We start from the raw sequence: 24,097 nt of genomic DNA, 5'->3' as shown, positions 1-24,097 counted from the left end.
GCTTGGTTTTATTTAATACTATGCAAAATGTCTATATCAGAGGTAAATTGGGTTGTTCCCAAACCAGATGGTTTACTTGGGTTTTGTTTAAAAAGTCTTGGACAAGATCCGTTCTGTTTAAAGAAGACCCAGGGGAAGTTGTGAACTGACTTCACCAATAGACATTTTTCCTGTTGAGAAGTTTTTGGTCAACCAATTATCCTCAGGCTGCCTGTCTCTGTTGCTGACCGTCTTCAGCCACATTGGCCACCAGCATCTATACCTTCTTTCAGTTTGTCTTTGCATTCTTTATGTTGCAGCAGGAAACAAGCCTCTTGTCAACTAGCTATTTTTTTTTTTTTTGGACTAGCATTGTGTTAGCCAAACCCTTTCTCTTAGGATCTGGGGACACTGCCAAAGTATCACTGGTAGGTGATGGATAACAAACCTCATATTTTATTTTATGACTTCCTGATAGATATTACCATCAGCCCTGCAGATAACAGGTAAAGACAAGCCCTGCTTATTCAAGAAAAAAACAGATGGCCATCTCCCAGAGCTGTAGCCAGCCATGTGGGTGCCAGGAGGGGCTCTGACCACACCAACAATTAGGGTTTGGGAGGATAGACGTATATGACATAAGAAAGTACAACCAGCCAGGTCAGTTTTGGTTTTCACTTCTATTTTTTCCTTTTAATGAAGAAAGCATTAAGGGTAATGCATTATAAATTGTTATGTAAACATGAGGCTTGAATTTTAACAACATCCAGTCTTGCCAGATGAATGTGCGCCAGATATACTCCCAATATATGGATATCAGTTGGCACTGCTTAGTATTTTTAAGCAAAGTCACACTCAGTGGAATGTTTTCTTCCCTTGGTGTTGACCCTCATTTATTCCTCTTTAAATGCCAAGAGTGGTGTCAACTAACAATAATATGGATGTGTCTGGGGAAGTAGAGCTGAAGACTTAAAATTCATTTACTGTCTCATTCATTTATTCCATGTGTTTTCAAGCAAATCTTTACAGTTTCCAATTCCATGTCAATTTCTATTTAAAAATTAGAAAATTTCAGGGAAGCAGATGAAAATATTTAGCTGCTAGATTAATTCAAAATGTCAGTACAGTTGAAAGCAGAACTTTGGCTCAAAGTCGAGAGGACAGATTATCAATTTATAACTGTAGCGTTTGTTTGAATTGTACATAGATGGTTATTGAAAGTGCCTCAAAGCTTTCTGGATTGATAACCCCGTTTGAGAGCTAAATGCCGTGGTCGTGTTTTGTTGCCAATTACTAGCAGAAGTCCACATCCTAGAAACCTTCCTCATCATAGGCTATAATGAATCTTCTTGTTGGCAATTACCAAAGGAGAATCCTGAGTTTGAATAAATTAGGGAAGCCTGTCTCATTCATTCGGAAACAGAGGGCATAGGAGGAAAAGCCTCAGAGCATAGTAATGAAGAACTGCAGGCTTTCGAGCCAGGCACATCTGGGCTTGAATCCAGCTCTGACCCTTACCAGTGTGGGTGGACAACTTAATCCTCTGACCCACGGTTGTCTTCTCTGTAAAAGGGGAAGACTAATACTGTCTTAAAGGAACTCGTGTGCCTAAAATTTGATGTTGTATGAAAAGCACTTAGCATTGTGTCTGGATGGTGGCAAAGAATTAGGTATAATGCATAGTAGCTATCATTATTGTTATTAGTATAATCATTGTTTTCCCTGATGGAACAAACATATTCATTTTCCATTTATTGGCTAACTAGAGCCAATAGGTAAGATATTAGCCAAACTTCATTTCTTTTTTGATGGCCATTGCAATCTATTATGCTTTTTTTTTTGGTCCTAATTCTCTCTGTATGGGGTCTGCAGGTTTGCAATACATTTTAATAAGACAATAATTATTTTACATAGAAACTTCAGTGTTTTGAACTGGTGATATCTCAGCTGCTTTACTTTGTTGCCTCTGAACAGGCCAGTGACCCCAGTACCTTTGAGCTGATACAGAAGATTCACACCCTGCAGAAGCGTCTCATCAGCAAGACAGAAGAAGTGGTTGAGAAAGAGCTGCTTCTGCAGGTAGCATTTTCCTTTTCTGGACTCAGTGAGGAAGCGTGTTTTCTGAGCATCACCTTCTCTAGGACTGCTTTTAGAATTAGCTATTTGGCAGCATTGCATGCCCCATCTTTAACTGTAGATGGCAACAGTGACTCACACACAGAGAACAAACAACATGATTAATTGGTCTTTTATGCTGCCATCACTGATATTTCAAGAATTCTGGAAAATTAAGTTGAAGGCTAGACTTACTGCGTTGGGTGCTGTGAGCCTTTATCCCCCACTTCTCTACAGTTTTATTTGTCAGATTCTTTTAAATACTTTTCTTTAAATCTTTATAAAATGGGAAATGCTATGATTTTGATTTTGAAAATAAGCTTTCACATAGAGCACAGATGATCAGTCCTCTTGAAGATTTGTGAGATGAACTGGAAGGAAAGACTTCTTTTTGTGGGTTTTATGCATTCAGTTATTCTGGAGTAATCAGGAATGCTAACATCCTTTTAGGCCTGTGTCTTTGCAAGTATAGGCTGTTATCACCAGCCTATACTGTCCTGGTGGCTTTCCCTACGTGTCTCAGTTCTTTTTCACGGTTCTGGGTGGGGGTACTGTCACCTCCAATCAGTGGATGAGGAAGCTGGGCTCTAGGCGTGCAGTGTGGATAAAAACGTAAGCTCCCATGTTAGGTGGGCTGGGTTGGAATCTTGTCTCTGCCAATTTAGAGCTGCGTGAAGTTAACTTCTCTGCCCCTGAGTTCTTAATCTGTACTATAGGATAATAACAGAACTTGTGAAAAGGGATGTTGTGAAGATGGAAGGAGCTCAGTATTATGCTTGGCACACAGTGTTTAATAAATATTGCAGCTATCCTTATTATTTCTAATTCCAAAGCCCATGCTCTTAACTGCTGAGTTACCATTAATAAGAGCAGGAACTTCTATACATGAGCAAAAGGCATTTGCCTCTTCTCTTTCACTTTTTACTTTAAAAAGACATTGTCCGTGAGGTTGGAGATATATATATATATATATATATATATATATATATATATATATATAGTTTCTTTCCAGAGCATGGCTATGCTGAATGGCCCATGGGTATATTCCTCTTCTCTTATAGATGAGCATAGTGGTTAGGAGGGCAAACTCTGGAGTCAGAAAGATCTGGTCTTGAATCGGCTCCAATGCCTTATGTTACATGACTTGAGGGAGACTTACATAAATTCTCCAAACCTCAGTTTTTCCACCCGTTAAATGGGGGCATTAACACCCAGTTTCTTTATGGGAGAAAGATACTCCCACCGGAGTATACAACTTGGAAGTCCTGTGGTAAGGATAACCGGTTAGTGCGTGGGCACCGAGGTGTGGTGGGTAGTTCAGGCTTCAGGCTATAACTCCATCAACCCAGCCACAAGTCACGTCCCACGGCCATGCAACTGGGAAGTGGCAGAGTGGCAGCTCAAACCAGACCGTCCCCTCCAGAGCCCACACGCTGTACCAGCGCATTACCTTGCCTCCCCAGTTGTTATTGCGTTGTTGGCTTTTACAAAGGACATTTTGTGTTTGCCAAACCTCTCTGTGGTAAGTTTGTTTGGTATTTCATTGACTGCTTTAATTTTATTACTTCTTTCCTTCCATAAGCTTTGGATTTATTCTGCTCTTTTTCTACCTTCTCAAGACTGGTGCTCAACTCATTAATGTTAAATCTACTTTTCTATTAGAAGCATTTGTATCTATAAAACATACTTTAAATGATTTCTGGAGTTCCTCCCGACAGGGTTTGCAATATGGTATTTTCATTTTCATTTAGTTCTAAATATTTTCTGTTTTCAGAATTACTTATCCTTTGAGAGTAAGTAATACCTGCTATTCCTCTTATGGTAATCAAAAGTATAAGTTTAAATTCCCAAATATATATGCATTTAGGTAATCACTTAGTTACTGATCTCTCATTTTTTTCTTTTTTTTGCATTGTGGTCTGTATTCTACTGATTCTTTGGAATTTGTTGAAACTTGCTTTGGGACCAACTAAAGTGGTCAGTTTTTCTAACTGATGCTTGTGTTTGAAAGTGTTATGTTCTCTACATGTTCAAGCTTCATGAGTCTCTATGATGTTCATCAGATCAACCTTGTTAATTGTGTTGTCCAGATCTGTATCTTTCCTCATTTTGTCTACATAATCACTGAAAAAAAGTTTGGAGATTTATCTATTTCTCCTTGTAGTTATGTCACTTTCTTTGCTTTAAGTACATTTTGGATTATGTTCATAAGGTGAGTAAAATGTTGCAATTGTTATTTGTTCCTGATGAATTGTGCCCTTAGTATTACCAATCCTTAATGCTTTTACTTACAAAATTGTTTGATATTAATATAACTCTACCTGGGGCTTTTGTGCATACGTACTATATAATTTTAAACTTTTAGTGTCTTTAAATTTTAGGTGGGTATCTTGTAATTAAAAAATATCCAATCTGACATATTTGTCTTTTGATTGGTATATCTAGCCTACTTGTATTTATTGATAATTTTAGGTTTATTTCTACCTACTTATTTTCTATTATTTGCCCTGATTTTTTTAATACTTGAAAAAGGTCTGTTCCTATATTCTATTGGATTAAGTCTTCTTTATTCCCTCTTTTTGCACTCCACTGGTTACTTCTCTCTCCTCATTATTCCCTATTCTCCTTTTCCTGGTTTATCCATTTATTTTCTGAATAGCTACCACTGCTCAATGTAGTTCTCACTCTCTGCCTTATGGATTTCTTCAAAAATTGAACACACATAGTGGACATCAAGTCTAAACCAATCCATAGTTGATGTTGATCCATATGCTTATTCTTAATAACATGAGGACCTAGATGCTTTAACTCCAAATACCCACTGTAGTCCTGCCAGCATTAGTCAGCATCATGATTTTATGGAGTCAATGAATATTTATTCAGATTTATCAAGATGTTGACCAGTTCTTTTGTTTTCTTTTGTTCAATGTGGGGCTTGAATTCACAAGCCTGAGATCAAGAGTCACATGCTCCACCGACTGAGGCAGCCAGGTGCCCCACAGTTCTTCTGTTTTCTCTTTCTTCATATCCCCAATTCCTTACTTCTAGGTTCCATCTCCTTTTGAAAGTGCATCCTTTCATAGTTATTTCAGTGATAAAATTTTCAGAGGCTAATACTCTCCTTTGTGCATCTACAAATATTTTTATTTTGGCCATACTCATAAATAAGCTGAAATTCTATTTTCTGTTTGTACTTTCAAGCTGACAGGCCTTTGGGTTAGCTTCTAGTGATGTCATTGAGACTCATGATTTGTGTTCCTCCTCAGGCATCCTGCCTTTGCTTCTGTTTGGTTGCTAGAGCTGCCCATTGTCTTTGGTGTCCTGGAAAAGCACAATGCGTTTGATAAGAACTTAGTTTTGCTGACTGTGCTTAGGATTTGCTGTTTCCTGAATCTGAATTTGAATAATCTTTGAATAGTATCTGCTTTATTGGAGTGCCTTAGTGGTACAGTCCAGTTAAGCATCTGACTCTTGTTTTTGGCTCAGGTCGTGATCTCATGATCATGAGATCAAGTCCCATATAGCTTGGAGTCTGCTTGAGTTTCTCTCTCCTTCTCTCTCTGCCCCTCCCTGGCTTCATGTACAAATTCTCTCTCTCTTTCTCTCAAATAAATAAATCTTAAAAAAAAAATAGTGTCTCCTTTATCTCCTTTATTCACTCCTTCTGGAACTCTTACCAGATATATGTTGGAATTTCTCATTTATTCTTCTTTATCTACTGGCCTCTTTGATATTTTTCTTCTCTTTATCTCTTATTTTACATTTTCACAGCTTTGTCCTCTTACTCACTAAGTCTCCCTTAAGGTGTGCTTATCTGCTAGTAGCCAATTGGACAAGATTTTGTTTTCAATGATTTTATTTTTATTTTCTAGAGGGTTTTTTTTCCCTCCATATGACTGGTCTTTGTTGATAGTGTCTTGATTTTTTATTATGTTTTTATTCTTTCTCTATGTCTTCAATCAATTTAAACATTCTATAGTCTTCATCTGCTTGTTCTATTAGTTGAAGGTGTTGGTGGTCTTTCCTATTGTATACATGACTACTGAGTTTGATTCGTAGTGGATCTTTTTACTTTTGTATTGTAATTTTGGATTTTGGACTAATTTTCAGAAAAGCTTTGTTTACAGGATTTGGGAATGGTTCAGGTTAAGTCTACATCCTTTCATTTGTTTCTCCCAGGTGCCCTAGAAGATATCAATTGCTTAGGATAATTTTAATGTTAAATTCTCACCTTGGGGCCTCTTGGACAACTTGGTTTATGTATATTAGAACCCCAAAGACTTGAGATGGAAGAGCCATGCATATAAATTCTCCACACAGCCAAAGTTTTTTTCCTCACTCAAAGCCTAGGAGACATTGTTAGACTTCTTTGTGGTCTTCCTATCCCAGTGGGTAGATTTCCATCTATTGTCTCTTTCACCAAAGGTGTAACCCTGTTAAGTCTATAACTTTATGTGGAGGAGTCTCAGTACCAGTTACCCACTTCATACAGGCCTAGCACCAAGTTATCTTTTATCATTTTATGGCCCCTTGTTCGGTGAGTTCAGTCACTCCTTTTTTTTTTTTTTTTTAATTTAATGTGTTGTTTTTTTTAATTTAATGTGTCGTTTTTTAAAATTTTTTTTAATTTAATGTGTCGTTTTACTCAGCAGCTCTCATGCTTTGTGGACTTTCATTGTCAGGTTTTTGTTCTGCCATATGACCATTAATAGCCATTTTTTTGTCTTCTCTAATCTCTAGTTTTCTCATTCATAAAATGGGGACAGTAGCAGTACTTACCTACAGAGTTGAATTTGTTAAGTACACATAAGATTTGCCAGTATGCTTGGTTATCCTTAACAATGTTCTCATTAACATAACTATTATTGTTAACATTATTAACCACAAAACAATTTTTTTTACAGTTCAAGGTTTAACACCCAGCCTCACTCTCCTTTATTCAGTCCCTCATGTAACTTTTCTTTTGGATGATTGGGTTGCTCTGTCCCTGCTGCACATTTCCTTCTGGGGCTTTCCTATATCCCCAGACAACATACCTTGTAATTTTGGGGAAGCCCCAGGTGCTCCACAGGTTTGGACAGTTTCTCAGTGTCATCTGTTTTTTAAAATTATTTGAGAAATTCTCTGCACTTAGAACATTTTGCAATTAGGAAGATTTTGGTTGAATTCCTCTGAGTATCAGAACATTTTTTAAATGACTAATTTGTTACATGGTAATGAAGAGATTCCATCATTTTCTAGCAGCAGATTAGATAGAAGCCTATTTACCCCAATAGACTTGAGTTATTTGAGGAAAGGCACTTGATAATTCATTTCTCTAACCCCAATGCCTGATATGGTAGCAGGGCACATGAGTAGTGCTCAATAATGAAGGACAGACTCTTTGCATGGGCAACTCCTACACTCAACCTTTATGCCTTAGCTTGAGTGTTATTTTCTTCAGAGAGGTCCTTATTCCTAGGTTAGGTATCCTGGTACCTGTTCCTATGTCTTGACTTATCTTTCATGCCATCCTTACACTTGTACTTAAAAAAATAATTGTAACTCTGTGTTTAATGACTCTTGCTAGACCATAAGCTTCACAAAAGTGGTACCTGTGTCTGTCTTGATGATCATTTCATTCCTAGTTTCTTGCACACAGATAGTTATTTGTTTAGTGACTGATTAAATGTTGGAAGAATGGTGGTCGTTCAGTAAGTGGTATGTCTTATAGCCATTTAAGTTCTGTCTTTGAGCTCTGAGACATTATGGTAATTATTCTTCTTGTTGCCTTTTCGTTTTTGTTACTAACTTCTAACTTTGTGGGAGTCTGGTATTTACTGTGACTTTATGGATCTATAAACTTGATGCAAACTGTCAGTGTCCTTTTAGTGTGCCTAAGCATGCTAATTCATGTGGTGCACTCAAAGTTCTCCCCTTGCTCAGAGTTAAGATGAAAATGGTTCTTGAGCTTGACTTTATAGCGTCAGTGGTAAGATGAAGAAGTCTGCATTCTTGTGAGAATTGGAATCTAAGGTGTGGATGGGAAAGATTTTTTTTCTTTTGCCTACCAGTCCACTCTACTATTCCCTTCAAAAGAGTAAGGGCAATGCAAGCATATCTGAGACATGCCTCCTGGTATCCTCTTCTTTCTGTTTTCTTTTTTTTTAAATTTTTATTTATTTATGATAGTCACACACAGAGAGAGAGAGAGAGAGAGAGGCAGAGACACAGGCAGAGAGAGAAGCAGGCTCCATGCACTGGCAGCCCGATGTGGGACTCGATCCCGGGTCTCCAGGATCGTGCCCTGGGCCAAAGGCAGGCGCCAAACCGCTGCGCCACCCAGGGATCCCTCTTCTTTCTGCTTTTAATGCATTTAGTCTTCATGTCTTCTGAATCATTCTGTGTTAATGACTTCTTTAAAAAACAAAATAGCATCTGTAGGATTAGGCAGGCATATGTGCCATGAGTGACTGCTATCCATTACCTAAGTATCATTATATCATCATCATCATCATCATCATCATCATCAGGATGGGATTCCAAATAATGGCATAATAGCATTAGAGTAGGAAGCTCTAACATTTGCCAGAGGCACTTAAACATATAAGAAACATAAATAGCAGTTGGGACTTGTTTTTTCTAAGTGTTTAAATATGGAACAGCAAACTCAAATATACTCCCCCTTAGGACCAGGCAGGTAACAAGAAAGACCACATTAAACTTTGTGTATCATGATTAGAAATGGCAAACTAAAATGGACAGGGGCCTCAGAATCAGAGGCAAATGGCAATGCTGGGGACTGCAGTACATAGGGGCTGCAGATCCCTTGTCTAGGAAGCGGCTAACCCTACCCTCCACTATGCTCTCATGTCATCAGATCTTTAACTTTTCAAGAATAGCTTGAAATGTGAATTTTTTTTCTGTTCCCTATAATGAGTTTTAAATATTGGCAACTTTAGAACAGTGTATAGACTTCCCAGAAACATATCTTCCAACCACCCTTGACCCACAGGAGGCTTGTTTGCCACCTCTGGCTTCAAGGCCTGATGGGAGAAAGAGATTTAAGAGAAAGCAGCAGCAAATCAGCTTTTACTTGTTATAATTTCTTTGATCTAGTCCTTTGTTGTGATTCCTTGATGGAAGTACAGAGCATAAAAATCATAAGAGAAAGAGGAGATGAGGAGGGAGGAGAAGGAAAGGCTGTAGGTGTCTTATGGTGATAGACGGTCAGAGGTGAATGAAGGTGGGTTATTTCTGAGGAGGCAAGCAAAAAGGTGGGCAAACCTGGGGTATGTTTTGTGGGACCAGGCATTGGTGGACATAATAGAATATGAACCTTCTTAAAATATCTTTCCCCCTGCTGCTAATGTCTCTGTCTTAGTTTCATTTTTTAAGCTTTTCTAAAACAGAAAAGAATTCCCTGAATTCTTTTTTTTTTTTTAAATTCCCTGAATTCTTACAAAGACAAAGGGTTGCCTCCTGGCCCTCCAGGGCACAGGCAGCAGATGTATTGCTGGTATCCACTCAACTGATAATTACTGAGTGCCATCTATGTGCCAGGGCACCTGGGATTCCAGGATTCCACTTGATCTTGGCCTTGGAAGACCATGGAGCTCTACAGCCACAATGCAGTGTAACAAGGGCTTTGATTCTGTACAGGATCCTATGGGACTCTGAGAAAACTTTGGTGTGGTCGGGGTCTCAGTGTGGATTCTCCAAATCAGAGAATGAGACTTGGCTTGGGTTCCAGTAGTTTGGGAGGTGGTCCTGGGAAGTTGGAATGAGAGAGTAGGAAAGTGAGACTGGGAAGGAGGAAAGCCAGTAGAAGGAGGGAGACAGCTGGTCACTCTGTGGATATCTGAGTTTCAGTTCTACTGGAATTTCTCTGAGGAGCCACACTGAAACGACTGAAGAGTTGTCTTGTCAAGGAAGATAGACTGGGATATTGTTCACTGACCCCCATTCCCCCCTGGTTAAAAATTGCCCTTGGGGGCTTTGGGCTGCTTGTGAAAGCAGACTGAGATATTTTAGTTGTATCCATGCCTACATCTGAGGGAGCCCTGGCCTGAGGCAGAAAAGCTGACTCCACCTGCACTTGAGGCAGAAGCTGCCAGAGTGTTCTGGAAATGATGGCCATGCCAGTGTGCCAGGCATTTCATCCATAGCTGAAATTTTGAGGTGGGCTGAGAGGATGAGACTCAGGGCTGCAGTAGGAGATATGTCTTCCTGACAGGTCCTGAAGACCAGCAACCAGTAGACCCTGTTCCTCCCAGTTCCTTACTCACTTAGCTTCTCACCTGAATGGTAAATTGGCAATCCAACTTCAGAAAAGGCAGTGGCATTTTCCCAGCCACATTCCCATCTGGCCTTCCCCCATCCCATCAACAACCTGGCATTCCAGGTGATATCCAATAACCAGATGACATGGTAATACTGTGGTTTGTTTAAAAGATGGCACCCCAAGTTTGCTCTAATCACAGTCATCCATTATTGCATGGTTCCTGTGTGTTAGGCTCTGTGCTTTCCCCACACACAGACCTCAGGGATGGTGGTGAGCACACAGTGAACAACAGCTGGCCAGATGGGAGGGTGAAATAATGTGTGATGCACCTGAGGAGGAGGTACAATTTGGGGGAAGGAAATAAGCTTGACCCCCACAACATGAGCACTAGATTATCTTACTCAGAACATTCATCATATAGATGAAAACACTGAGGCATTTCCCTTAATATATAGAATAGCGGCATATCACTGGAAGAGTTAATTACTTTAGGGGGTTATGATGCATGGGAGCCCACTACCTACCAAAGTGACACATTGAAATGACCCAAGCAAGAAAAGTACTTTTATAAAGTTCAGGTTTGTGTGGCTTAGGAAATTATCATATACATTCTCCATTGTTTCTTTGTGCTACCAGTCTAGAGAATGGGCATGCCCCAAAGATAAATAAATAATGAACTGAACTGGAAACCACTGCTTCTTTGTTGGCATCTGGGTCCTGCCCTTTCAAGGTGAACTTTTCCTGTAAGTTAATTTTATGACTGACTGGCTGCAAGTCTAGTTTATTTAACTGTAAAATGGCCTGAAAGATAGGAGAGTTTGAATGGATCAGCTCAAGTCATTAGCTGTACAGGGGAACAAACCTCTCATAGTACATTTTTGGATAATTCTTTCATAAGGCTTCTTAGGATCCTAAGGATCTTCTGATTATCCTACATTTATTGGACATTTAGAATGTGTTAGACATTCCTCTAAATGCTTTATATATGGATTATTTCATTTAATCATTGTTACACCCCAAGAGATGAGAGCTGTCACCTTTCCCCTTTACAGGTGGGAAACATTAGGCACAGAAAGGTTGAAAGACTTGCCCCCAATGCTACACATCTGGCACCTGGTGGAGGTATGAGTCTAACTTCAGAAGTCTGGCTCCAAAGGCTCTTCACCATGGAAAATCATGGCCACTGATTCATCTTGTATAGACTACTTTGGTCATTAATGGGCAAAATTCACATTTCTCACTGCATCTAGAGCCTGACTACTCTAAGCCTGGTTCTAGAACCAGTAGCACTGCGTCATCTAAGAACTTGTTAGAATGCAGAATCTCAGGACCTTGCTAGACCTAATGAATCAGAATCTGCATTTCAACAAGATTCCCAGGGGTATAGGATATTGGTTCAGATAGTCACCCTTTCTTTGCAAGGGCTATGGTTCAGGAAGGAGCCCCACAACACCTGGTTACTAGGCATGTGGTCTTACTTTCTGCATAACCTTCCAACACTTCAGATCTCCTCTGAAACCTGAAACACTTCTGTGAAACTTGGAGCTCATCACTTTATCGGCATCCTTCAGTTACTGTGAAGATGATAGGAAGGAACTGCATGAAGCCCTTCTTAGAGGAATGCCTGTCGTCATAAGAATTGGCCAGTGCTCAAAAAATATCATGATTTCTGGTTTAGGGCAAGATAACCTCACCCTCTGGTTCACAGCTCCTGAACTCCAGGGACCAAGACCTAGGAGGGAAACTGAAAAATGAGTGCATCCAGGGTTTGAGGCATGTTTTAGGGCTCCATAAACTCTCAATGGCTAGTGTTGTTATTATGAAAAGTCTAGAATGTTTCTTTGTTGATAGAGACATGAAAAACCTTGATCTTGTTTTATGGCAGCCTGGATGAATTTGGCAGAAGCTGCAGAGAGTTTTGAAGAGTGGAGGGGAATGGCAGTCACAGCTCACATTTATAGCACACTGAGTACGTGCCCAGCTGCCTTGCGCTAAAGCATTTTGCTTTCACTGTATCCACAGGAAGCCCAGATGAGCCGGTGCTGTTATTGTTTCTGTTTTATAGGGGAGGGGACTGGGGCTTCACAACAAAACTTGCCTAAGAGTTTACAGCTAAGAAATGCCAGAGCTGCAGTTTTAAACCAGGGTTTGGTAAACGATGACCCAACATGGCCCATACAAAGAATAATATTTATGCATGTAAGTGGTTAGAAAAAAATAAAATGATCACATCTCATGACATGTAAAAATGAAAAGAAATACACCTCAAATTTCTTTTTTTATTTATTTTTATTTTATTTATTTTTTTAAGTTTTTATTTATTTATGATAGTCACACACACACACACACACACACACACACAGAGGCAGAGATGCAGGCAGAGGGAGAAGCAGTCTCCATGCACCGGGAACCCGATGTGGGATTTGATCCCGGGTCTCCAGGATCGCGCCCTGGGCCAAAGGCAAATTTCTTTTTTTAAAAAGATTTAATATATTTATTCATGACACACACACACACACACACACACACACACAGGCAGAGACATAGGCAGAGAGAGAAGCAGGCTCCTCACAGGAAGCCCAATGTGGGACTCGATCCCAGGACAGGGATCATGCCCCGAGCTAAAGGCAGACACTCAACCACTGAGCCACCCAGGCATCCCTACACCTCAAATTTCTGTGTCGGCAGATCAAGTTGTATTGGTGCATAGCCACACTCATCCATTTATGTATTGTCTATGGCTCCTTTTGTGCTAGGGCAGCAGAGCTGAGTAATTGTAGCAGAGACCATATGGCCCACAAAGTCCACAAAAGTTACCTCTGGCCTTTTGCAGAAAAGACTCACTGACACCACTTCTAAACCTTAGTTATCGGAAGCCAGACCAGAACCATTCACCACCATTCTATGGTTAGTCCTAGTAAAGCCACTGAACATTTCATTTCTATGACTACTTCCCCCTTCCCCAATTCCAAATAAATGGGTCAATTATTAAAGAACCGCTTTGAGATATGGAAGGCAGCATTTTAATACTGCGTCCCATTGCTGGTGGTATAGTCTGTACCAGACATAATTCTTGCCCGCTCTGTTGTCAGATAACGTGTTCATCCTCCGCAAAGCTGAGCTGAAATTGTAGGAGATGCTCCCTCACCAGACAGACCGGGGGACAGAAAGGCAGAGCAAAAGCTGCTGGCTAGAAGCCCATCTGCAGATTTTTGTTCTGTTTCAAAATCAAAGGGAAGGAGAATGAGATGAGAGGGGGAGACACGTCAACAAAGTCTTGCTGTCCTTACCAAAGAATATTGGAAGTGTCAGAAATCGTTGAGGAGGCCTCTTCCCCAGCATGCTCCTTGTGGGCTGCTTCTCCGCTGATACCTCGTCCTCAGACTTCCTGGGGGATGTCCACTTTCCTGCACCTGCTCCTCATGTGTCAGCGAGGATGAGGAGCAACTGGAGATGGGTTGTTCAGAAAACAGAGCACTAATGCTGGCCATTAACAGAGATGTGCATACATCCATGTGGCCTGTATGCTGGTCCATATCTGGTTTGTGCAAGGGCCTTGATGTGAATTCTAAGAGGGTGGGCTCCAGGGCAGCTTGTTTGTGATCTTACAGCGCCTTGGCAACCGTTAATGTCTGATGGGCACGTTGTGAAGTGCTTTTTCTGCATCATATCTCAGTAGCTCCCGAGTGCTAATGTGGGGGCTGGGAGAATGTGTATGTTCCCAAACACGAGTGTTTCATTGATTTGAAATGTCATGAGCACAATGACTGGGTAGCATAAGGCCGATTTTACTTTTTAATTTTGGAGACTGCATTTATCCGCCCCCGCATTCTTCTTTCTTACCTTTGGAGATGTAAAATGTTATGGAGTTTTTGAAATGGCCTTCTCTTTTATTTTTCGTGCATTCCTTTCCTTTATGAAAGGAAAGGATTGGTAAACACTCCTGACAATTTCCTATTTGTTGATAGTATGGATGTTATTGCTAGATTACTATAGTTGGAATGCGTGGCTCTGCCACGAGCTCTGAGCCCCTGGGTGGGTTACTTAACCTGTCTGTGGTGACTTGATTTCTTCACTTGTCAAGTAGGGATAATCATGGTTGTCTCACGGGTTTGCTCGAGAGATTATATTAATATACGTAAAGCATTTAGAATGGTCCCTGGACCAGAGCAAACCTACATCAGTATATCTGTTAGTCTTTTTCTATTTCATGTTAAAACTTAGCAGCAGAAGAAATTAGTAAGACCATGCTGGTGCTTTCAAGAGCTTGGTAGGGTGGGTGGGTGGGAGTTATTCACATCTAAGAAATCTAAAATGAAGGAGCTCTGGCTTAACCTCTTCATCTTTGCAACAGCCCCATTTAACAGATGAAGGAACTAAAGGCTGGAGAGGTTTGTGGGCCCTCAGAAAATGTATGGCAGCCTAAGAAAAAGGGTGATTGTGCAGGACCCGCTTGTCTCCTTGGCGGGAGCAGGCTTTTAATATGCAGATGTTTGGTGGCATTAAGAAATCATGTTCAGCTTCATTTAAGGTCAGTATGTTTCTCAACCTGTGTCCCTTCACACATGCTCAGTTATCACCCACCTTCTATTCCCTCTCACTGGTTCTCTATCAGTGTGCCAGGACTAACTTCCTGGGGTGTTAGAGTCCCACAAACATTAGGAGTTTCTTAAAAAAAGAGATAGGCTCTGGTAGGCTCCCTTAGGCAGACAGAGGTTAAAAACCAGTTTATACCTTCAGCCGTGAGTACCTTAAACACTTGTAATTCCAGCCAACCCAAGGAGATGCTCAGCCACCTGGTGCACTGGATTTCTGATTTGCTTTAGGAAGGGTTTTGGTCATGTTCCTTCCTTTGAAACAAGTGGTTTTCAAGCGGGGTTATCTTGATGGACTCACTTCTCTTCTGTCTTGTTTTCATCTCAGCAGTAAGAGAATTGAGGCCGTTTAAATTGTCAGGAATCCAAGAAATAGCAGGCCTGCTTCCAGAGGTTTCATTAACAAAGGACAGACAGATATTAAATGCACAGCAGACATCAAACCTCGTTCCTCTCCTCAAAGGAACTCTTTCTCTAACCGCAAGAAACAAGGACCTTCTTCCCAACTGTCCACTGATTTTTCTAGCTCTTTCATGACTCCTTTCTGCTCCACCCCCTTCCACATCTCCGCAAGACTGGAAAGGGAGGCGTTGCTGCTTGGTTGGTACATACTCATGAGGCCTGGGCCACATACTGCTGGTGGGCCAGGCCATTCTGTGTGGCATAGCCCATGCCCATGTGCTGAAGCTCCCCGGCTCTCCCAGTCTCTGTGTCGGAGGGCAGAGGGCCAGGGCAAAACCCAGCATGTCCACTGTCTGTTCCAACTCTTCTCTGATTTTGACTAGGTGGGTCAGCCTCATTGGGTCTATTCTATCTGGCCGTCTGGGATCCAGGAAGAAGAGAATAGGTCTCTTGGTGTAGACAATTTCTCAGCCCAGTGGACTGGAGAAGCCTTCTGTGGGGGATGGGGTGGGGTGGGGTATTAGGTAGAAAACCTAGTGATTAAGAGCTTGGACTCTGGAGCAAATCAGGTTTGTGAGTTCAAGCTCACTCATAATACTGTGTGGCCCTGAGCAAGTTACTTAAGTTCCCTGAGCTGCAGAATCTGATTTGTAAAATACAGATGATAATAATCCCTTTCGCATGAGGTTTTGTATGGATTAAATAAGATTATCTTTACCAAGCCCATAGCCCAGTGCTTGCGCTCAAGAGATGTTAGCTGCTAGTGTCATGGTATTGTACTTTGGATGTGGATATTATATATTTATTTCAAATATTTGTTTATTCATTTATGCCTCTCTTAGAGAGAGGCAGAGACACAGGCAGAGGGAGAAGCAGGCTCCTCGAGGGGAGCCCGATGTGAGACTCGATCCTGGGTCTCCGGGACCATGCCCTGAGCTGAAGGCAGACACTCAATCACGGAGCCAACCAGGCATCCCTGGATCTAGCTTTTAGACAGGTCTCCACAACCATAGCTTATAAGGGGCTTAAGTAGAACAATTGAGCATTTCATATGCAAACTCACTTTCAGGAATAACTGCTCGACCCATCTCCTTAGGGCAGCCTTTCACTTTACCTGGAGAGTAGGCCATAAATAGTTTCTGTGATGACCTCGGTAACAGTTAGCTTTTACCGTATGACAAACCAGTCTAAAACTTAGCAGCTTAGGGTAGCCCTGGTGGTACAGTTGTTTAGTGATGCCTGCAGCCTGGGGTGTGATCCTGGAGACCCGGGATGGAGTCCCATGTTGGGCTCCCTGCAAGGAGCCTGCTTCTCCCTCTGCCTGTGTCTCTGCCTCTCTCTCTCTCTGTGTGTCTCTCATGAATAAATAAATAAAATCTTAAGAAGAAAGAAAGAAAGAAAGAAAGAAAGAAAGAAAGAAAGCAATTCTTAAAAAACTTAGCAGCTTAAAACAGCAATCGTTTATTAGGCTGTGATTCTATGAGTTGACAATTTGGACTGGATGCACATAGCCAGTTCTCTCGGGCTTGCCTGGACCCACTCATGTTTCTGCTGGCAGCAGGTTTTTGGGAGCTGGTTGATCTAAATGGCATCGTTCACATATACAGTGTCACACTTTCCCTGTTGGCCAAAGCAAATCACATGGCCAAGATAAATGGAGGAGATGACTGTTTAAGATCATGGACAGAGCAGCCTAGGTGGTTTGGCGGTTTTGTGCCACCTTCAGCCCAGGACATGATCCTGGAGACCTGGGATTGAGTCCCACGTCGGGCTCCCTGCATGGAGCCTGCTTCTCCCTCTGCTTGTGTCTCTGCCTCTCTCTCTCTCTCTTTCTCTCTCTCTGTCTCTCATGAATAAATAAAAAATTTTAAAAAAACATCATGGACATCCAGCCATTACTGCAACAACATATCTCAATTTCTTATCTTTGGTGAGTTTGACTGGAAACACTTTGCATTTAAGCATTCAAGTGGTATAAGATTTCTTTTTTCAATCCTTTGTCAGATATGGTATTTTAATGTGCCTGGCATCTGGTTGCTATCCTTGGATTTTATTGCTGACATGCTTTTCTTTTCTTTAATCTTTTATTCCCTTTATTTGGGAAATTATAGTTTGCTGTAGGACATAGTTCTTTTTATAGGAGAAACAGCTGTGATGTCATAACTGAGCATTTTTCCTTAGGGAAATGCATTTATCCCCATGCATTTGGAAAAATGATCCACAATCCATTTGTTCATTTCTATTTTGGTGTCTGACTTCACATTGAATTGGAGCAAATATGTGAGCCAAAAATGTATTAGTTGATAAATTAATATCTAAAAAATGTTATTTACTATTTTCTTTTGATTTCTAGTTATTGAGCTCTCATAGATGAGGGGATGTTAAAAAAGAATTAATTTTCTTTCTTTTATAAGGGTCAGTTGGAAGTTTCACAAAACCAACTGAGAGGGCGAATCATAGGAGTTTCTGATAGAAACTATTCAATTCTTTTCATTACAGAGGTGTTTAAGCAGGATTTTTTTTTTTTTAGTAAAAACAAATGCAATAATATGACTAGTAACCTAAAATGGAAATAAATAGATTACTTAGAGTCCAAACAAAACATTTTTTTTTTTTTTTTTTTAAAGATTTTATTTATTTATTCATGATAGTCACACAGAGAGAGACAGAGAGGCAGAGAGAGAAGCAGGCTCCATGCAGGGAGCCCGACGTGGGATTCGATCCCAGGTCTCCAGGATCGCGCCCTGGGCCAAAGGCAGGAGCCAAACCGCTGCGCCACCCAGGGATCCCCAAAACATTTTCAATAAAGAATTTCTCAGTGGAACATTTAGATTCTTATTGAATCTGTATACAATTATATTTTACTCCTCAAACAAAACAGAGTTTCAGTGATAAATGTTTTTGGACAGCAGCAAGATTCAATTCAGTTTGTTTCAAGATGCAGATTTATTTGTGAAATTAGAGGAAAACAAACACCCACCTGGGGAGTCCTGTCTATCTTTAGCTACTCTGTTGGTTTCTCACCCAGAAATACCTCAGAGATAGAGGTGCTTCTTACAAGGATGAGAAAAATTGCAGCTGGAGCAGAAATTAATTTGTATTTATAGTCCAAACACCTACATGAATCCTTAATATGCTTTTTTATGATTTTAGGGGAATTTATAGAATCGTTTAGATTGGAAGAAATCTCCAGTGGGTTATCAAGTTTCCTCTCCTTATAATGGCAGCACTGATTTTATTATCCTTAAAGCAGCTCTGATAGATGGGTGTCAAGTCTGGCTCATGTTTCATGCATTAAAAAATGTATATTCCCTAGCCTGAATGTATTTAATCTGTAGGAGACAGAGTGAGAGCTGCCTATATGCCCAGGAGACCTTTGCTGAGTTCCTGAGACACAGTCTTCTCTGGAATAGATGCCAAATATGTAGCATATTAAGCAGTATATTGATGCCTTCAAACTGAGTTTACTTTTGGCTTCTGACCATTGGAAATATTTTTCCCAGTGTGTATAGAGTCTGAGGGTGCTATCTGTTTTGAGATAATAATAGAAAATCATTCCCTCTTAAATCCTTTTGTCCTGCATACGTCCAGGGATCTATCATCCCCACAATTAAGAGAGCCTGGTTGGAAGACAGGTTATGAACCAAAAGGTATTTTGGGGGTGTTTCTAATGTCTGCAAGAATTTGTGAGACACAAAGGAATAGAAGACATGGTCCTTACGTGCAAGAAATTTATATTCTGTTTCAGAAGATTTCTGAGGTATATCTAGGAAAAAAATGAGATTGGTCTCTATGATCAGTGTCTAAAAAATCCAGACTATCACTTTATGGTTCCACTTAGTGAACAATACCCAATTATGCATCATTACATTATACTGGATACTGACAATAGTGAGTGTCCAATTATGCAGAAGAGACACTGTCTAGGAGAGAATATAATATGGTGTTTGTTGTTTAAAACAGCTGTAAGTGCCAAAGGGGTAAGAGTAGGGGAGATGAATAAGAACTGGCTTCCTCACAGACAAAGAAGATGTGATTGGGCCAGATTTTGTTACATTAAAATTACTTATCCAACCATTGCCTGAAAATACATGTTGAAGAAAAATGGGGTAGCAAGGGGGCTCAGACCTAGTCTTGAGTCCTGGTTTTACCAATGCCCAACTTTGTGATATCGAACAAGCAACTTACCCTCTCAGAGCCCAGCTGTAGAATGGTCAGAGTAATAATATCTGGTTCACAGTGTTGTTGTGAGGACTGAACAAGAAAACTCATTTGAACTGTCTAGGACAGGGGATCCCTGGGTGGCTCAGCGGTTTAGTGCCTGCCTTTGGCCCAGGGCACGATCCTGGAGTCCCGGGATCGAGTCCCACGTCGGGTTCCTGGCATGGAGCCTTCTTCTCTCTCTGCCTGTGTCTCTGCTTCTCTCTCTCTCTCTATGTCCATTATGAATAAATAAATAAAATCTTAAAAAAAAAATGAACTGTCTAGGACAGCGCTAGTCACGTAGAGTAGTAAGAGCTGACTACACATGACATCGATGGCATTGATGTAGAAAGGGCTTGTAATGTAAAGTGTTCTTTTTTTTTCAAGATTTTATTTTTATTTATTCATGAGAGACACACACACACAGAGAGAGAGGCAGAGACATAGGCAGAGAAAGAAGCAGGCTTCCTGCAGGGAGCCCGATATGGGACTCGATCCCAGAACCCCGGGTTCATTCCCTGAGCCAAAGGCAGATGCTCAACCACTGAGCCACCCAGGAAAAAGCCACCCTGGAAAGTGTTCTTGCGGGAGGCATATTTGGAAACAAGGGAAAGGGACATTTTAGGTTGAGGGAAAATAAAGAGTCAAAGTTCTGAGATGGGTGATAATGCCTGCAGCTACCATGGCAGAAATTATAGGTTTTGGATGCCTATTGTATAATTATGTGTCCAATCCTGTGACTGATTCTTTATGTTACGTATTATTTTTAATTCTCACAATGATTTTTACTGTTTATGTGGTAGGCCAGTTTTACAAATAAGGAAACTGAGGCTCAGAAAGATTAAGTAATATGGTCAAAGTCACAGAGCGACCCAGTGGTAGAACTAGGTTTCAAATTCATGCAGTCTCTGGTGAGAGGTGAATCCGTATTCTATCCCAGCTTGGCTAGCCTTCCAGGCCTATGTTCTGCAGGATATTAACTAGTCAGAGGAGTGACCAGGAGGAAAGACCGAAAGGGCAAGGGGTCAAGGATTGGGCTGAAGGAGCACCAAAGGACAGTTGTAATTTGGGCCCAAGTTACTGAGGATATTGGTAAGGGACAGGCACTGAAAATAACGAGAAAGGAGTAAACCAGTGAGATCTTTAAAAAGATGAACTGAAAGGACTTGACCATTGAATGTCTGTGAAGGTCAAGGGAGAAGAGTCAAAAATGGTTGTCAGTTTTTATCCTGATCAGTGATAACTCCCAGGATACTGCCGGTGACTCACTGCCTTGGGGCCCAGTAGCTACATCACATTGGTCCTCTTGTGCCTGTTCCTTACCCACCCACCCCACCAAGGTTGCCCAGGCTGAAACTTGGACCAGGAGATTCTTTGAATCTTGAACAGAAGATGAAAATAAAACAAAACGGGAAGAACACCCATGTTGCATGAAGGCTGCTGTAACAGTTACCATCACAGAAAAACTATACAGATTCGGTAATCCCTTAATCCCGTGTCACTCATCTGGATTCTACCTCTGGTACAGATTGGCAATTAAGGCAAAAAAAGTCTTTCTCCCATTACATGTTTCAGTTGCACAGTTCATGGCTGTTCATATTACTGCTGCCATATCAGAAAGCTATTGATTTTTCATACTTATTTGTATCTAGCTCATCCTGCTATGTAGCTTCTCAGTTGATTTTCTGGGGTTTCTAGTTATATAATCATGTCTTTTCTAAAAAGTGATGGTTTTCCTCCTCCTTTCCAATAAATATTCAATTTGTTTTTATTTCTTGGCTCATCACTTTGTTTATAATATTAGTTATTTTAATAAATTAATTGGACTAATTTGGGTTGTTGCATACCCAAAGGAGGGATGGATTGGAAATCAGAGAGCTAATATAGAGAGAAAGGCCCAGAAACTACTGCAGTATAACCATAATGTTATGATGCCCAAGGAGATTGAAATGAAAAAAAAAAAACTGAAATAGTCACAAGAGAAAGAGCTTTGGCCTTCTTATGGTGGGCAGGGCACAAAAGATGACTTTCAGGCCTCGACTCCAAAGTCTGTGGTCTAGCTAACAATCACCAGGAACTTTGACTCTGTTGTTAATAGAGTTTGAGGTTTATTGTAATCAGTTCATCTGAAAAGAGGTGAGAAAATGGAAATTAATTAGAATTCGCAGTTTATAAACAGCTCCAGAAAGGTGGATTTAAAAGAAATTAGCAGGTATTTTAATTTTCTTCAATATTGCCATGGTCAGACTCTTAATCTAGCTTGAGGCAAAACATCACGTAATAATTACAGTTAAAAAATTTTAAACTGCTTTTTCCAGTTGACAAAGCAATCTTACATACATTGTCTTATTTGGTCTTCAACAACTTCGAGATGGATGATGATGGAAGCATCTAACATTTGTCTAGCAAGTTACGTTTTGCAAAGCACTCGCACCTATTCTACCTCATGCTTACACTCATTGATTTCTAACATATACTCAAAAGGTTTCTCTAATTGTCTCTACACACAGTTATTCTTTTCTGTTCCTGAAAATAAAATTCCCAGAGAATATCTGTCCTTGCTTTGTCCATGCAGCAAACCCCTCTTTGTTTTTTAAAAATCCTGTTCAGGGGGTCCCCGGGTGTCTCCGTTGGTTAAACATCAGACTCTCGATTTCAGCTCAGGTCATGATCTCAGGGCTGTGGGATCAAGACCCATGTCTGGCTCTGTGCTCAGTAGGGAGTCTGCTGGAGATTCTCTCCCTTTCCCTCTGCCCCAACCCTCATTCTCTCTCTCTCTCTCAAATAAGTAAATAAATCTTAAAAAAATAAAATATTGTTCAGGTAGGACATGGTCTTTGCCCTCTCCTCAAAGAGTGGAGAAAAGCTGAGTGAATCAGCCTGGGAAAGGGGGACCCAGCTCTGGAGCCTGTGCGGTGGGGATGTATATAGAAGATGCCTGACAGGAAGTCCCCTTGGCTGACTCTGAGGGTTATGAGACCTTTAGAGTGACCTTCTCATCTTTGGCTTTTCCCCAAAGTGAGGACAGTGGGGAGGGTGGCTGTGTGAGGGTATGTAGTATTTAGAGGATGATGTTTCATAAGCAAACACACACACATTTAGAGCCTCCCCATTCTATTGTGCCTGTCATTTCCCTCAACTTTAGAAGAAAAAGAAGCTTGTTCGGCTGTTTGCAGAGCCTTTCAGGGAAATGTGTCCAATTTTGCAGCAGAACTCAGAAGGCAGTCTCACAGAAGCCAAGGAAGGAGAGAATTTCAAGAAGGCAGTAGGTTATCACTGTTGGCATCTCCTGAGAGAGGTGGAACTCAGGGAAGGATGTGGCACTCACTGGTGCCCTCTGAGTGTCCAGTTCTGAGAGGTTGTTGGATATGGAAGCCTGACTGCCAAGGGCTCAGAAGGAAGAGGTGGTAAGAGAGTGGAGGGAGTAGATTTAGGTTATTGATGTAAGACATGTGGATCTGAAAGACTGGAGGAAAAACACTAAACACACACATTATATAAATACTTTTTTGTTATAAAAGATTCAAGATATATTGAAATATAGAATAAACCAGGCAAGGCTTCTGTTCCTTTTTGTGGCAGCCCCACTCCCCGAGTGTAATGGAGTGACATGTGCTCTTCTAATCCTTGGTAAACATTTTAGAGATAGGGTGAAGTTCATGTTTATGTCAGGCATGAGTGCGAAGAGGAAGCACAGAAGGAGAGGAGGAGATTCAAGGTAGGCATGTGTGTTTGTGTGTGTGCAGGGTTATAGAATATGTGGATTTATGTGCATGGGTAGAGTCTACCTATGTTATTCACATGCACATACCAGGAAAGAAGATGGAGACCACCAGCTCTTCATTTGATGTGGACAGGAAGGGAGTGAGAACTTACATAGCACTGGTGCCTTGTGATGAAGAATGAGGTCTCTCTCTTTTTTTAAGTTTTATTTATTTATTCATGAGACACACACAGAGAGGCAGAGACATAGGCAGAGGGAGAAGCAGGCTCCTCGCCTCCTCGCAGGGGGCCTGATGTGGGACTCGATCCCAGGATCCCAGGATCAAGCCCTGAGCCTAAGGCAGACGCTCAACCACTGAGCCACCCAGGTGCCCCAAGATTGGGGTCTCTTAAGATGCCTTCTGTCTGTTCAGATCAGGTCACCTGCTGAGAGTGAGTGTCCATGGTGAAATTGGGGGCCAGAGGAGAGAGGTCTGAAGAAGCCGCTGAGCAGATGGTATCTGGATGTTCACAAGAAATGAATATGAGAATTTCTGAGAGGAAGGAAGGAAGAAGTCAAAGTACCTAACTTGAACCTGTAATGGCCCTGCTCTGTACATCCTGCACTGCCCTTTAGCAGTGCTGGATGGCCTGGGAGCTGAGCAATGGTCAACAAGAGAGAGGACCATACTCTCTGGGAACATACCTGCCAGGTGTAATAGAAGGTCAGGGAGGAGGGCTGAAAGTGTTGTGGAAGGCACTCAGGAGTATTTGACTCTAGGGCAGTGGTGGGGGGAAGCAGAACCATAAAGCCAGGAGGAGGATAATGGGCTGAACC

The 24,097-nt window shown here is 41.1% G+C and overlaps 1 protein-coding gene across 1 annotated transcript in view; it reads left to right on the top strand.

The window, feature by feature from the left end:
• The window catches only part of CFAP58 (cilia and flagella associated protein 58), a 94,123-nt gene that overhangs the window by 43,101 nt on the left and 26,925 nt on the right, over positions 1-24,097 (top strand). The window contains exon 14 of the mRNA XM_041730926.1: positions 1,954-2,058. Within this exon, the coding sequence (XP_041586860.1) occupies positions 1,954-2,058 (105 nt within the window). The remainder of the gene's footprint in view (positions 1-1,953; positions 2,059-24,097) is intronic.

This window comes from Vulpes lagopus, chromosome 2, assembly GCF_018345385.1.
Source record: "Vulpes lagopus strain Blue_001 chromosome 2, ASM1834538v1, whole genome shotgun sequence".
Lineage (NCBI taxonomy): Eukaryota > Metazoa > Chordata > Mammalia > Carnivora > Canidae > Vulpes > Vulpes lagopus.
Note: the sequence above shows the minus strand (reverse complement) of the source record. Positions and strands in the feature narration are given on the sequence as shown.